Source organism: Neodiprion fabricii, chromosome 5, assembly GCF_021155785.1.
Source record: "Neodiprion fabricii isolate iyNeoFabr1 chromosome 5, iyNeoFabr1.1, whole genome shotgun sequence".
NCBI lineage: Eukaryota > Metazoa > Arthropoda > Insecta > Hymenoptera > Diprionidae > Neodiprion > Neodiprion fabricii.
This window is the reverse complement of record NC_060243.1, coordinates 2,168,749-2,184,069: the sequence shown is the minus strand read 5'-3', so window position 1 is coordinate 2,184,069 and position 15,321 is coordinate 2,168,749. Positions and strand designations below refer to the sequence as shown.

The 15,321-nt window shown below is 37.3% G+C and overlaps 2 protein-coding genes across 7 annotated transcripts; one reads left to right on the top strand and one right to left on the bottom strand.

The window, feature by feature from the left end:
* The first annotated feature begins 3,019 nt into the window (after nt 1-3,019).
* LOC124181917 (tRNA N(3)-methylcytidine methyltransferase METTL2) lies at nt 3,020-5,981 on the top strand. The gene is made up of 6 exons (XM_046568626.1): nt 3,020-3,290; nt 3,496-3,648; nt 3,791-4,105; nt 4,175-4,288; nt 4,590-4,762; nt 4,842-5,981. Exons 1-6 carry the CDS (start codon nt 3,181-3,183, stop codon nt 4,979-4,981), a joined length of 1,005 nt encoding a protein of 334 aa, XP_046424582.1. The 5' UTR covers nt 3,020-3,180; the 3' UTR covers nt 4,982-5,981.
* LOC124181915 (tyrosine-protein phosphatase non-receptor type 4) lies at nt 5,110-15,036 on the bottom strand. 6 transcript variants are annotated; one of them, XM_046568621.1, is made up of 18 exons: nt 13,905-15,036; nt 13,642-13,735; nt 12,598-12,809; nt 12,386-12,517; nt 12,140-12,182; nt 11,802-11,969; nt 11,579-11,699; nt 11,270-11,357; nt 10,431-10,583; nt 10,093-10,325; nt 9,465-9,635; nt 8,970-9,147; nt 8,658-8,825; nt 8,208-8,383; nt 7,896-8,095; nt 7,455-7,798; nt 6,987-7,271; nt 5,110-6,886 (listed from the first exon to the last, which is right to left on the bottom strand). In XM_046568621.1, exons 2-18 carry the CDS (start codon nt 13,655-13,657, stop codon nt 6,803-6,805), a joined length of 2,772 nt encoding a protein of 923 aa, XP_046424577.1. In that variant the 5' UTR covers nt 13,658-13,735; nt 13,905-15,036; the 3' UTR covers nt 5,110-6,802. The 6 variants fall into 6 exon arrangements, with proteins under 6 accessions (XP_046424577.1, XP_046424580.1, XP_046424578.1 ...); XM_046568624.1 differs by lacking the exon at nt 13,642-13,735; XM_046568622.1 differs by lacking the exon at nt 13,642-13,735 and having other exon boundaries at nt 14,746-15,036.
* Nucleotides 15,037-15,321: the final 285 nt, after the last annotated feature.

The following is a 15,321-nucleotide window of genomic DNA, read 5'->3' as shown; positions in this document are numbered from 1 at the left end:
ACTCGGAAAATGCAGCGAAAAGAGCGTGGGACCAACAGGAGAGAAATTACCTCGAAAGAAGCACCTCCTGAAAAATGTCGAAAACACAGGTTTTCGTTTTTTGGCTGTAACTTTTGATGCGTTGATCGCAGCGTATTGGGACTGCGCCCAATCGATTTCTCTCGCAAAATTACGTCGGAACAGTGCCAGGAAGAATTGATTCTAGCACTTTTCAAAATCGCGAAAATTTTCGCCAAAAATACAAAGGGGTTAACCTTCCTTTTTTTTTGACCTAAAAATCTTTCGTCTCAGAAGTGATTTGTATGACCCTTTCCCGACCAATTGCACCCCCCGGAACTCGGAAAATGCAGCGAAAAGAGCGTGGGACCAACAGGAGAGAAATTACGAAGAAAAAAGCACCTGCTGAAAAATGTCGAAAATACAGGTTTTCGTTTTTTGGCTGTAACTTTTGATGCATTGATCGCAGCGTATTGGGACTGCGCCCAATCGATTTCTCTCGCAAAATTACGTCGGAACAGTGCCAGGAAGAATTGATTCTAGCACTTTTCAAAATCGCGAAAATTTTCGCCAAAAATACAAAGGGGTTAACCTTCCTTTTTTTTTGACCTAAAAATCTTTCGTCTCAGAAGTGATTTGTATGACCCTTTCCCGACCAATTGCACCCCCCGGAACTCGGAAAATGCAGCGAAAAGAGCGTGGGACCAACAGGAGAGAAATTACGAAGAAAAAAGCACCTGCTGAAAAATGTCGAAAATACAGGTTTTCGTTTTTTGGCTGTAACTTTTGATGCGTTGATCGCAGCGTATTGGGACTGCGCCCAATCGATTTCTCTCGCAAAATTACGTCGGAACAGTGCCAGGAAGAATTGATTCCAGCACTTTTCAAAATCGCGAAAATTTTCGCCAAAAATACAAAGGGGTTAACCTTCCTTTTTTTTTGACCAAAAAATCTTTCGTCTCAGAAGTGATTTGTATGACCCTTTCCCGACCAATTGGACCCCCCGGAACTCGGAAAATGCAGCGAAAAGAGCGTGGGACCAACAGGAGAGAAATTACCTCGAAAGAAGCACCTCCTGAAAAATGTCGAAAACACAGGTTTTCGTTTTTTGGCTGTAACTTTTGATGCGTTGATCGCAGCGTATTGGGACTGCGCCCAATCGATTTCTCTCGCAAAATTACGTCGGAACAGTGCCAGGAAGAATTGATTCTAGCACTTTTCAAAATCGCGAAAATTTTCGCCAAAAATACAAAGGGGTTAACCTTCCTTTTTTTTTGACCTAAAAATCTTTCGTCTCAGAAGTGATTTGTATGACCCTTTCCCGACCAATTGCACCCCCCGGAACTCGGAAAATGCAGCGAAAAGAGCGTGGGACCAACAGGAGAGAAATTACGAAGAAAAAAGCACCTGCTGAAAAATGTCGAAAATACAGGTTTTCGTTTTTTGGCTGTAACTTTTGATGCATTGATCGCAGCGTATTGGGACTGCGCCCAATCGATTTCTCTCGCAAAATTACGTCGGAACAGTGCCAGGAAGAATTGATTCTAGCACTTTTCAAAATCGCGAAAATTTTCGCCAAAAATACAAAGGGGTTAACCTTCCTTTTTTTTTGACCTAAAAATCTTTCGTCTCAGAAGTGATTTGTATGACCCTTTCCCGACCAATTGCACCCCCCGGAACTCGGAAAATGCAGCGAAAAGAGCGTGGGACCAACAGGAGAGAAATTACGAAGAAAAAAGCACCTGCTGAAAAATGTCGAAAATACAGGTTTTCGTTTTTTGGCTGTAACTTTTGATGCGTTGATCGCAGCGTATTGGGACTGCGTCCAATCGATTTCTCTCGCAAAATTACGTCGGAACAGTGCCAGGAAGAATTGATTCCAGCACTTTTCAAAATCGCGAAAATTTTCGCCAAAAATACAAAGGGGTTAACCTTCCTTTTTTTTTGACCAAAAAATCTTTCGTCTCAGAAGTGATTTGTATGACCCTTTCCCGACCAATTGGACCCCCCGGAACTCGGAAAATGCAGCGAAAAGAGCGTGGGACCAACAGGAGAGAAATTACGAAGAAAAAAGCACCTGCTGAAAAATGTCGAAAATACAGGTTTTCGTTTTTTGGCTGTAACTTTTGATGCATTGATCGCAGCGTATTGGGACTGCGCCCAATCGATTTCTCTCGCAAAATTACGTCGGAACAGTGCCAGGAAGAATTGATTCCAGCACTTTTCAAAATCCCGAAAATTTTCGCCAAAAATACAAAGGGGTTAACCTTCCTTTTTTTTTGACCAAAAAATCTTTCGTCTCAGAAGTGATTTGTATGACCCTTTCCCGACCAATTGGACCCCCCGGAACTCGGAAAATGCAGCGAAAAGAGCGTGGGACCAACAGGAGAGAAATTACGAAGAAAAAAGCACCTGCTGAAAAATGTCGAAAATACAGGTTTTCGTTTTTTGGCTGTAACTTTTGATGCATTGATCGCAGCGTATTGGGACTGCGCCCAATCGATTTCTCTCGCAAAATTACGTCGGAACAGTGCCAGGAAGAATTGATTCCAGCACTTTTCAAAATCGCGAAAATTTTCGCCAAAAATACAAAGGGGTTAACCTTCCTTTTTTTTTTGACCAAAAAATCTTTCGTCTCAGAAGTGATTTGTATGACCCTTTCCCGACCAATTGGACCCCCCGGAACTCGGAAAATGCAGCGAAAAGAGCGTGGGACCAACAGGAGAGAAATTACGAAGAAAAAAGCACCTGCTGAAAAATGTCGAAAATACAGGTTTTCGTTTTTTGGCTGTAACTTTTGATGCGTTGATCGCAGCGTATTGGGACTGCGCCCAATCGATTTCTCTCGCAAAATTACGTTGGAACAGTGCCAGGAAGAATTGATTCCAGCACTTTCCAAAATCGCGAAAATTTTCGCCAAAATTACAAAGGGGTTAACCTTACTAGATCACCATTATTCAAAGATACAACCAACGTGGTAATTTCATACGCAGTCACGTCACCAACTCGTGACGGTACGCATACTTACGCCAATAAGCTTGACCTGTTTACTACTTTCATCTCTACTCACACCACGGTATTTATGGATTTTTCGTGTATGGCATAAACGCCGCGGGAACGCGCGTAATTGTAACTTTTTAAAACCCATCTCCAAAACGAGGTTCGAGAGTTCCTGTCTGAAGAATGGCGGAAGGTTTGGACAGTTCGGAAATTGAGAAATCTATTCAGAAAAGGCCACAGTTTGGTAATCGAACTCTCACTGAAAATGCCCAAGTTTTCCAACACAACGCATGGTAGGGACATTACGTAATAATTCACGTGGCAATGTATTTGTTACAATCAATCACGATCTAACCTAACCTAACCTAGACTAATCCAACAAACATGGTACATATTTTTTAAAAACGAAGCGTTTGTACTTTCACTCCACCCATGAATTTGCGCCTAACCCGCTCGTTAATGAAAGCTTAAATGTACCGCATGACTCATGTTTTAAAGGGATAACGTGACATGGGATGAAGAACAGGAACAAAAGGCTCGTGAGAAGGTCGCCGAAAATTCTACAGTTCTCACAAGTCCTGAACAGATTGCGAAATTGGAAAAAGATGCAGATATTTACTGGGATAAGTTTTATAAGATTCATCAGAACAGGTATACACATCATTTATGTAGAGTAAAATTCCTACATCATCACCATTGCATAAATTTCACATATTCTGTGACTAATAATAAACTCATGATGCCAATTCTTCTAGGCCTGTTACATTCTCTTGATTTAATCACTTTTCTGCAGATTTTTCAAGGATAGACACTGGCTGTTCACCGAATTTCCCGAACTCGCGCCCAGCACTGTGACAAAGGACTCCCTTCGACCTGTGCGAGTGTTTCCGCAATCTGCAGGACCTGAAAAAAAAGATGAATGTTCTCAAACGTCACAATTGTCAGATTTGTCAAGTTCACGGATATTAGAAATTGGTTGCGGTGTTGGAAACACAGTGTTTCCTATTCTCCTTTACAACACAGATCCAAGTTTGTTTGTTTACTGTTGCGATTTTTCTTCAACAGCAATAAACATCTTAAAAGAAAATTCTGCATATGACCAGTCAAGGTAAATAAAATTTTGGGCATATTTAATTCAGCATCAATGATTTTAATGCTTATTACCCCCCTTTTACAGATGCCAGGCATTTGTTCTTGATGCAACACAGGAAAATTGGGCTCCCCCATTTGATGAACAAAGCCTAGACATCATTGTCTTGATATTCGTGTTATCTGCCATTCATCCGGATAAGTATGTATCTGTTTAAGATATTTGAAAATGGCAAATTTAGTCTCAAATTATATATTTTAAGTGAAACTGATTATCCTCAAACATTTTTAAATCAAGCTGAAATTTATATAATGTTAACACAACATTGAATTTATAGGAAACATCGTTATTTGCCAACATGAGTACTGTCCGAAATTCAGTAAACCATAATAAAGCGATTCGCACTTCTATTTTACAAACTGATCATTCTAAAGTTGTGAAATATTGATTCTTGAAAGATGTTTCCTCATGCCAACAACTTCAACTTCTTTTTTTTTTTCAGAATGGGTAATGTGCTTAAACAGATTCACCGATACTTGAAACCCGGTGGCTTAGTCCTATTCAGAGATTATGGAAGGTATGATTTGGCTCAGCTGAGGTTCAAAAAAGGGAGATGTTTGTCTGATAATTTTTATGCTCGAGGGGACGGTACAAGAGTTTATTTCTTCACCCAAGGTTATTGATTATATTCAAGGCATGTTGAGTTATTCTTTGTTTGCAATTATCTTTTGAACTTCTTTATTTTCAATTTCAGATGAAATTAGGAATATGTTTGTCAGCCATGGGTTTGTACAGGAGCAGAATATAATAGATAGGAGATTACAAGTGAATCGTGGTAAATTACTCACTATGTATAGGGTATGGATACAAGCTAAGTATCGAAAGCCATTTTGACGATAGGAACCGTTGTAAGAGAAAAGTCAAAAAAGAATTAGGACGCTTTCGATACTTTATAATTTTGGAACAGTTTTAATACCGAAGTACTTTGTGAGGTAAGAAGTGCGTAATATGATCACATTACGTTTAAAACTTTTGTAAAATGATTTTATTTAAATAATTGACAAGTACAAATCAATCACAAGACTAGACAGCTACCAATGTCTTACCAATGAAGATTCACCTTAATACATTACTGGACATTATTCTCAATACAGCTTAAGCACAGTTAATTAATTATAACTCCTGGTAATACTTGTTAACTGACAATGATTTATATAAATGTGTGTTTCACGATTTTTGTACTAAAATTTTCAATTTATATATATATATATGTATGTATGCATGTATGTACGTATGTATGTATATTATACATACATACATACGCATACACATATACACGTATATGTATTGTACTTATCAATACTGGTTCGTATTATTTATTATGCACACTCACGTTATTGTTCAATTAAGATTTTGACAATGAAATTAAAATGATTTGCCAATGATTTGCCTAGATTTTTTGCACTACTTAATATAATGAATATAGAATGTATATCACTTAGAAAGATGGACGATATGACCATTATATAGATACCAGACATCTGGTAATTAATATTTTGTTAATACAATTTCTAATTAAAACAAATTCAATTTTGTCTTCTTTCCATGTTATTTCTATTTACATATTAAAGTTACGGCATAAATTAATCGTACGTGTGTAATGCTTTGAAATTATTTATAATGATACAAAAACTTACAATCGCAAATTTAACATATTGCGGAAAGCTCGGATATAATATTTTAAGGAACTAAAAAAAAAGTTGCCCAATTTTTTTGTTTATGTGAATATAAATGTGTGATTCACGTTTCTTACTGTGTTAAATAGCCCATTGCAAGGCACTGTTCTTAAGCCTCTAAATTTAATTTTTGTTACTTTAATTTGTATTGAAAGAAAGAAAAAGAACATTCCACAAATCATTTTCCCACATCAGACTACTTCTTTGCTGACCCTGATAGTACATCAGACCCGTACACATTCTAAAAAAATATTGGTCCAAGAATTTTCGTATTCTGTTGTTTTACGATAGAATAATAGAACTAACCGAGTAATTTCTCGGATAACGTTTGTGATGGTAGTATTCTTGTCAAGATAATTTTTCTAAGATACCAATCATCCAGACATTTATGCACATGTGTAAGTACGAGCATGATATTAGCCTTGTATCAAGTACTAGTTGGAACACGTGTTATTGTACAGACCAAAATAATTGTTGATATACCCATTATTAATACGCCGCAAATAAATGCTTCGTGAGCCTGTACTAATTTGTAAAACATATCCATTTAGACAAATAAAAGATCAACAATCTTTATATAAAATAATCATATCGATTTTAATACAATGAAAAAAAAAGATTTACCGGGAGAATTAAATGTTTTCGCGTTATAAGATAAATATAAATAGAAATCCTAGACGTTGTTCCAGAGTACAATATAAAATAATATCGTGGTATAATTTATGATATCCACCTGGTGAGAACAGCTTAGTGACATACTGTTAAATACTTACTACAAAAGTAGGTAAGTATAAATCCCTGAATTCGGATTGAAGATTTGTTGAATTGATATTCATTTTACTAGACGATTAAAAATATTATTGTCGGGGTATAAAACTATACGAATTCAACCTATACTATCCGAATATCAAACAACGGAGAGTAAGGCGACTATGGCATTGTAATTTTTCTTTTACGTTTCTTAAACAACCGTTTACTTTCATCTGCTGAATTCTGGTAGTGGTTTGGCAATTCCTTCCGTGTATGCCTTATGAACAGCTTCGCAAACGAACCTGTATTGACTCTGAAATAAAACAATTTAGATTTAGATTTTCAACCTAAACGCGTAATGAGAATTCATAATAGAAAAAGAGAACCAATAAAGTTATTGGTATTTTACTTACAGCATTCTGTATCATCATGGCTCTTTGGTCCCTCATAGAGCGAACAATGTCAAGAGGATAAACAGGCTGATTAGCTTCCATTAAGCAGAGAGCAGTTTCCATCAAAACCAAAACACCTGTTCGACCGATTCCTGCCGAACAGTGAACAACAGCGGGCTCTACCATTCCTGTACGTGCAGCCCTTACACGTTCCGTAAAAGTTGTAAACTGTCTCCAGTCACTGGGTACCCCGTGATCCGGCCAAGCACAATATTGCATATGTGTTATATCTCGCTCCTCGCCAGTCTGAAAATTAAATAATTTACGTGGGAGATGGAATTTTAAGAGAACCCGAATTGAATTCACATCGCCGAAAATTAAATGCGTTTTTCAAGTATAAATGCTCACCTTGAAATGAGCTGATTTAAAACTATGTACAATTCTTGGTTTAAAACGTTACGACACAAATTAAAGAAAAATTTCCCTTACATTAATATCACGGAGAATAAATTCTCGGAAGACAAATGTATCTTCGATGTTTTCGGCAGTCGAAGTTAACGTCAAGTTTCTCAAAGTAAGCGTCTCGTTGAACGCAGGCCAATACTGGTGACATTTTGCTCGCCCACGTTCCACCAATGTTGTGAGCATCACTACTAGCGTACTACCTGCTTCCAAGACCATTTGCCAAAAATCAGCAACCGTCGAGGATAAAGGTCCCTGAGTTGCAATATATCGATTGATAATTCCTGACCCAGGAATCTCCATATTTACATAATTTGCATTTATGTAGTCGCCGTTAATACTCCCCATTAATATAACTCTTGTAACGTCATCTGTAAATAATGTTGTTAAATATTGTCATTATAATGCAATATTTAGAAAATAATAAATGTAATAAAAATGGAAAAGCAGATATGGTTTGAAACTTACATGGAGAGATATCCCGATATCGATTTTTGTTTTGATTTTCGGGCTTTTTCGACTCAAGCGCTACAAGCTCAGGATTTTTTCTGTATAACTGTTCGTACTGCGCAATTAGAGCTCCACTTGCTAGCCCATCGGCAAGCAACAGCATTGATTGAGCAAGAGCATCCAAGCCGACAGTGGCATGCGGTACATCTGGGACGTACCTACAGAAAAATTATTTGCAAGTGTTAAAAAACGATAGCGAATTTAGATCAATTATGAAAAGTCGAATAATTGAATCTCTAAAGTAGGTATTTTTGTTTGAGTCAATTATACCTGTATGGCGGTTCCTCTTCTGAAGCTTCATCATTTCCAGCAAGTGCGTTATACAAAGCATTGGGCCTCACTGTCAGTGTGAGCTCACCGGTTCCCGAGTCACGAGATTGTCGTATTAAATTAACGACGTGTTCATGCAGCATGCCATTTACGTCAATTCCGTTGATGCAAACTACCTAAATGTAGATAAGCATTAAATAAGTGGTTTAATTTTCAAGTAAGCTTAATACGAATTAACTTTGTTTAGCACCATTTATATAAGTGCGTTATTTGGTATAATTGCACTGACGGATATAACAGACTAGTTTTATTGTCATTTAGGATTGATTACTAACAAAATTTTGTCATCGCAAGTTTCACATATTTGTTTTATCAAGCTCAATAATCACAAATCCCCAGTAAGGACTCACACCAATTCTTTAAATTGTTGTTAAAATATGGTATGTTTACCTGGTCTCCTTCATTCAACTTGGGATAGCAGCGGTCAGCTGGTGTATTAGGTGCTACACGTGATACCAATATTGGCATCTCAAGATCGAGTCCCCCTTTTACATTAAAACCAAAGCGTCCTTGTTCATCCGGTGTAAGTCTTATATTGACTAAGCCATCTTCTAGTATCTGTGATAAGATGATGAAAGTTTTAATATTTATTTCTACCTACCAAAGCAGATTCAGCGGATATATTGAATTATCACACAGGTAGCTGACTACAACGATGTCAAGAGATTACAATAATGTACTTAAAACAGATCATTGATTAACCTGGGGTGCAGGAGAACTAGTGGGTTCACTGTAGTCTGGAAGATCGTAGATATTTCTTTCAATAGCTGTATCGTCGTCCGCATAACTCAAAACTCTTGAGCCAAGTAGGGGGGAAAATGCTCCGCTTTGCATATGAGTTCCAGTTATTTCCTCTCTGAGGGACAAAAAACCACCCTCACTGTGTAGTGTTGAATGAACCAATCCAAGATCACCAGATCATGCAACATGTACAAGCAACATTGACTTCAGTGGATGATATAAGACGCATTAGAGTAGATGACACATGCGTAACTTTACTATCAAATCAAATATACAATTAAAATACTTTTTACTTAAATAAAATCTCTAAACCATCATTATTATTATTCACAGTACATAGAGTTTAACAACAAACACAGAAATCTGTTAAAACTTTCATCATTTGGACAAGGCTGAAGGCGCAATATTACAAGCTAATGGGGTTAAACTGGGTAGAGAATTACATGATTTACTGACTCATCGCTAGGATTTCCTTCACCCCATGCTTGCCGCGGTTCTCTGGAACCCAGAGATTGAACTTTGTTGTCGTACGGTCGCACAGGTCTGCCAGGTTGTAGTGATAATTTCCCTTTATCTTCAACAATTGGTACCGACGTGACACCATGCACTAATCGTTTGCTAGGTGACCTAAAAGGTAATTTTCACTTGTTAGATGAGCTACCTGATACGAGACAGTTTGTGGAATACGTCAAAGTTTTGTAACACAGTTATTCAACACAATCATTTTTACACACCTTGGAACAACGATATTTATATAAGAATTTAATAGCTGGCTGATTTTTTTTGCCAAATACTTTTCCACGCGTTTCATTACAGCTTACCTCGGCACTGATTCAAATGCGTATGAATAAAATTTAGAAGCAAGCTATCAATAGCTTGTTATTGATATATAGATAACCTTATCTGGGGCGATAAAGAATTTATCCCAGAACTATAGCTACATGTAAAGACCATCAGCTTATCCATTTAAACATTTGTAAAGAATATTGTAGTTTTTATTTGGAATGAAACTGGGACCAATTAAATCAAACCATAAGGAAGATTAATTTTCGTCGCACATACATAGGATGATTCATCATCTTACCTAATGAAGGTTCTTTCTACTCGTGCACGATGTTTCCCATCTTCTACAGTTTGGAATTCAGTTCGGCCGGAATATGTGAACCGACTACTCAACGTGAGAGGGAAACGTCTGGAACGCATTTTCGGACTGTGAAGCCTGAAGAAGGTGTGATGTTCAACGCACGCTTTCCACAGGTTTTTTGAACTGCGATATGTTTGCATATTGAATCCAAGCAGAGTATCGTAGTTTTCAGACTGCATACATGTAAGAATTTTTTATAAATATGGAGAATATTATCCGCACAGTTCAAGTACTCAGAACTGGGTAATTAGAGGATATTAGTCTATTGATAACATTACCTGTTCTCTTCTGAGCTGGATGAAAAATTGTTTTCGTTTAAATGAAATCTTAACAATCTTCGACCATGAAAATACATTTATTCTTATATTATTTTGAAAGACTACTAAGCCTATGGAAGTAACTCCCAACTGAATTTCTTTATTCGTTGAATCCTGTGAACAGAAAAGAAAGAAACTAAAATTATTAAAGTCATTATTTGAAAAGCTCATTATTCAAATACCTTTGAAATTTGTATCTACAGTTTGGCTAATTATTGGGGATCTACGGTGAGTGAAAATATTTGTCTTATTCAATCTTTTAAAATTTTCGTTGATGAAAACTTTTTTGCCTCGAGATAGTTTGGGAATCTTTCACAATTCAATTTTTATGACGAACGCGATAGTAAAAATTTTACAAAGAGCCATTACATTTAGAGTGTTACATCTCTACTCAATATTTAAGGCTACAGCCGTGCATGAACCATGAAAATAATATTCACAACACGATAATTAGCATCATGTAAACAAGTATGTGGCATTGACAAAGTAATTGAAATTGTTACTATTTGAAAATGTAAAACTACACGTGAATGACGTCACGATTTTACCCTGACGCCAAAAAGGCTGAAGCTAAAATTTCTTTATTAAACTATTCTCATGCCATTGTTTTCAGAAATTCTCTTAAAACTTTGCTATACTCACAAAAACCAAGGACTAGGAATACAAATAGAACTTTTTTTATATCCAACAATTCAACTCATGCATAACTGAGGTGCATTCACAAAAAGTATATACGTATATATACAATACTGTAGGAAATCTGTAAAGGCCAGAACAAATACAACGGCAATCGTGCATACCCTTGCCTTATGTAACTCGACTCCATACATATCCAGTCGCTTAGCATGATCCAGGAAATTGTACTCTGCATCGGCGGGTAGCTGTCCTCTGTGTAAATAAACCAATTGAATTATAGCGTTCACACAACACTAGTTAATGAGGAAATGGCATTCATTTTTTACAACCAAAAATAGAAAGACAAACAACACCTGTGTATTTTGCACCCATCAACAACGATGGGAATATTTTTTGCTACATTAACTAAAGAGAAACCTCTCATTATGCAGAGCAACAACTCATTTTTGTTAAAAATATGACCCTAAACGTACTTGTGAAGTTTGTGCAGTTCAGCAATCTTTTTCTCCATGTCTTCTGTTTGCCCTGGAATTAATTGAAGCCGAGATAAATATCCAGGGCCATGTTCCTCCGGATGATAGTCTCCCAGCTCAGCTGCAAGGGGCAAACTTTCTTCAATACAAAACTTAGCAATATAGTAAAAATATTTAAATTTCATGATTTCAGATAAGCATGAAACGTGTTTTAGGTCATTACATTGAACGGTATAGCTTGCGATAAGACAAGCTGTACTTGGAGGTAGTTGAAGTCTTCCCTGTAAAATATCCCTTCGAATTTGTAGATAGAACTGATATCTCGTATACTCTTCCTGCAGCTTGCTCGGATCAGAGACATAAAATTTAACTCGAAAAAAGAATTGTCCACCTGTAAATATATAATACGATTAGTTGCAATCTAAAATATTGACATTATCGTTCTATTATTAATCAAACCACTGATTATGTCTCCATTAAGGATTTTGAAATGAATTTGTGTGCTAGCTATAAAAATGGAACATTATTCGCTATTTTGAAAACTGTTGGGTTTATCCTTACTTCTGATCTGTTTCTTCACTGGTTTCGCGGGATCTAGCCATCGCTGAAACAGAGTATACGTATGTGTATCACAATGTGGGATACGAGTGGTAAAATGAATTAGTAAAATAGAACAACACTGTTAATATACAGGCAACTCGGCAAATTCAAAAAAATACATAATGAGCAAATATAAGAAATCGTAACAGTAAGATTGACAAAACTTCTGACAAAGCTATATCTACTCAAATCGCTCTGTGAACTCACCATTATATCTGGATTGGGACAAGCTGAAGGTGTGGCACCGTTGTCTGTATACTGTAGACCGAAATAATCCTTTTCAATCAACTCTAAATGTTGATAGACCATATCCAAAAGCACCTGTCCCTTGGCTCTTTTCTGAAACAGATTTTTTTATAGCTACATGAGTATATAAAACGATAAGAGGCAAAAAAAAAAAAATTGATAACCAAACTTACGTCTAACTGAAAGGTGTGTTGAGTATCGTCGAGGAATACTACAGTTGCCGAGAGGGATTTTAGTCTACGATCGCGCGCCAGTTCTGCACCGCGAACGTGGTAGCTCCCACTGGAGCCACTCAACGCTCTCCGAGACACACTCTCAATCATTTCGCTAAAGCGAAAACGAGTCAACCACCGTCGCGGTACCACCTCTCTGCCGCTCCAGCGACCTGAATATTGAAAGATCATGGACTAAAGTAACATCTCAAAGAAAATACAATGCAAACTTGAATCGTTAAGTATTCAATGATTCCACACCAGGCTACAAAAAAAATAAATAAAATAAAAAAAATGGGGGAAGTAACGAAGCCAAGGGTTTGAATCTATTGCGAATATTGAACAGCTGTTAGTGTAATTCCTTGTTCCAGATGACTTGACAATTTTACGAATTTCGCAAAGTACGATTAAATTAAGTAGTTTTCAGCTGTGCCCACCGTCGTAAGTCATGTGATAATAAATTATTGTTTGACAAAAGTGATAAAAATTGGTTGTACGGAAAAAAAAAAAAACACAGTATTGCAGAGTATTTGAGTAGAAGTTTACTGATAAATTAGCAGGACCAGAAAAACTTCACAGTAAAAAGATGACTAAATCAGATCGTGTTCAGATGGTTGGATAAAGATCTTGACTCAATATAATTCTTTTGCTGATGCGTAGTATTTTTAGGAATGTGCACAGCGGTCGTTTAGGAAAAGTATTTAATTTGATAACCGTTGGAAAAACAAACTCTGAAATGTATACAACGTTTACAAAAGTAGAAATAAAAAAAACATAAAAGAGCAGACCTCGACGTATACTAATTCTCTGCGACATCGATAACAAGGAACTAGACACTACGAGGGAGGAAAACGAAGCATCGAAACAAAGAAACATTTTTTTTAGTCAACTCATCAACAAAAATAACACCATGTAACGATGAAAAAAATATTAGCTGTTAAAAAAAAAAACAAAAAAAATATCATAGCCGCAAGTTTGATAAATAGAAAATAAATGTGTAATTACATTCTTCGGATGTCATTGGGACTAAATTAACTAAGTTTTTAGGTCAGTGATCCAGTTGGTATTACGTAACGAGACCCCATCGCCTATCCCATCGCTATACATATATAAACCAGTTGGATTTAGAGCAGATCAGCATACACATACTCTCAAAATAGTTGAGAGATGTAACGGTAAGGAAAGGAGATTGAAATAAAGACGTTAGAGAGAAGAGAAAAAAAGAGAAAAAAAAAAAAAATGTATAAAACGTGAACACTCGAACTTACATTCATGATATATTATAACCGCGAAGTGGTTGTGATTTTTTTCTATCTTATTTATTTCGATTTTCGTTTAGCTCCCCAATATATTTCTTTCCCCTTGAAGTTTTCCAATTTTTTATTTTTCAGTCCACTTTTTCTCGCTCAACAGCATCGGAATGTTTCTCTTGATTGCGATACGAGACGGATACAGGATATCAGAAGTTACCAATCAAATTTTTCGCAATAATCGTCGACAATGTTAACTCCTGGCTAGTGTGTTTTCAGAGACGGGAAACGTTGGGTTATTAATAATTCAACGCCGGTCCAGTCCCGACCTCGTCGTCGTCCGGTGCTCCGTCACCTCGGTATTCAGATCCGACGATTTTTGAATGACACTTCGACTCTATCATCGTTCAAACTTTGAACGCATGCAACCTGTTAAGGTGCGCCTGCCGAACGAAGCGCTTTCGTGTTTACGAATATCGTTGATGACACCATGGCACCGAGAGGTAACGTGCATACGTATCCGTACGTCCCCCCCCTCTCTCTCTCTCTCTTTCTCTCTCTCTCGCCAACTTTTGGAGTCGGTCAATCAGTCTGACCACTTTATGTATTTCGGTCCTCCAGGATCAATTAATGCGTGCCGAGTCATGCATACGCTTAATTCAAAAGAACGTTAGTTTTTATTAACGATTTGGTTTCAATCCGAAAGACGCGGCGATGCCCGCGCGAACGGTTAACAACTGCACAGTATTGCACGGGCACGGCGGTTCTCTCTTCTTATCCGTGTAAATTCGATGCCTAACCGCACGTACGGGTCACCATTTGACACTGGTTAACCGCTAGTTGGTTCGTTTAAACTCACTCATTCATCAAACGCACGTATGTTCGTAAACGTGCGTAAAGCGGGTTGCTTTTTATGCACTTTCACTCAACCAATGGCTGGATGCATGGCTTCGAGTCCGCGGGCTAAAGATAGCCTGGTTTCATAAAACACTGACCACTCGGACGATCGTACATAGCCTACACAGCACCGCACCGTTGTGTATGCTAATTGACGACTGACAGTGTGGCACGTGTGCAAGGCTAGTATGCGTGTATTACAGGGGTACACGACGTTTCGTAATTTACACAGGGCGATCAATTCAGAAATGCCACTTTCATATTATTGTATACATATGACTAAAGACACTGCACGTGCGTGGGGAATTTATTATTATGAACAATGACTTAAGAAAGCGGAAGGAAACCAATCGCGACTTCGTTGTTGTCGAATTATTATTTACAAACAGATTATATTTTCAAACTTTCTTTTATTTATTCACTCATCTCCTCTTCGTACTTTTCGCGACAAATTTCCGTCAATGCAACGCAACCGACTGAAGTGAAGGTGGCTGTTAGTCGTTACACTGCCTGCAACCTGACTGCATTATCGATGTGC

Coding starts and splice junctions, on each gene's coding strand:
- LOC124181915 (XM_046568619.1), bottom strand. CDS start 13,452: ATGTCGCAGAGAATTAGTATACGTCGAG. Junction 12,810..13,424: donor GAGAATTAGTATACGTCGAG/GTCTGCTCTTTT, acceptor TTCAATATTCAG/GTCGCTGGAGCGGCAGAGAG. Junction 8,384..8,657: donor AGTTGAATGAAGGAGACCAG/GTAAACATACCA, acceptor ATCTACATTTAG/GTAGTTTGCATCAACGGAAT.
- LOC124181917 (XM_046568626.1), top strand. CDS start 3,181: ATGGCGGAAGGTTTGGACAGTTCGGAAATTGAGAAATCTATTCAGAAA. Junction 4,106..4,174: donor TCTGCATATGACCAGTCAAG/GTAAATAAAATT, acceptor CCCCTTTTACAG/ATGCCAGGCATTTGTTCTTG. Junction 4,289..4,589: donor TCTGCCATTCATCCGGATAA/GTATGTATCTGT, acceptor TTTTTTTTTCAG/AATGGGTAATGTGCTTAAAC.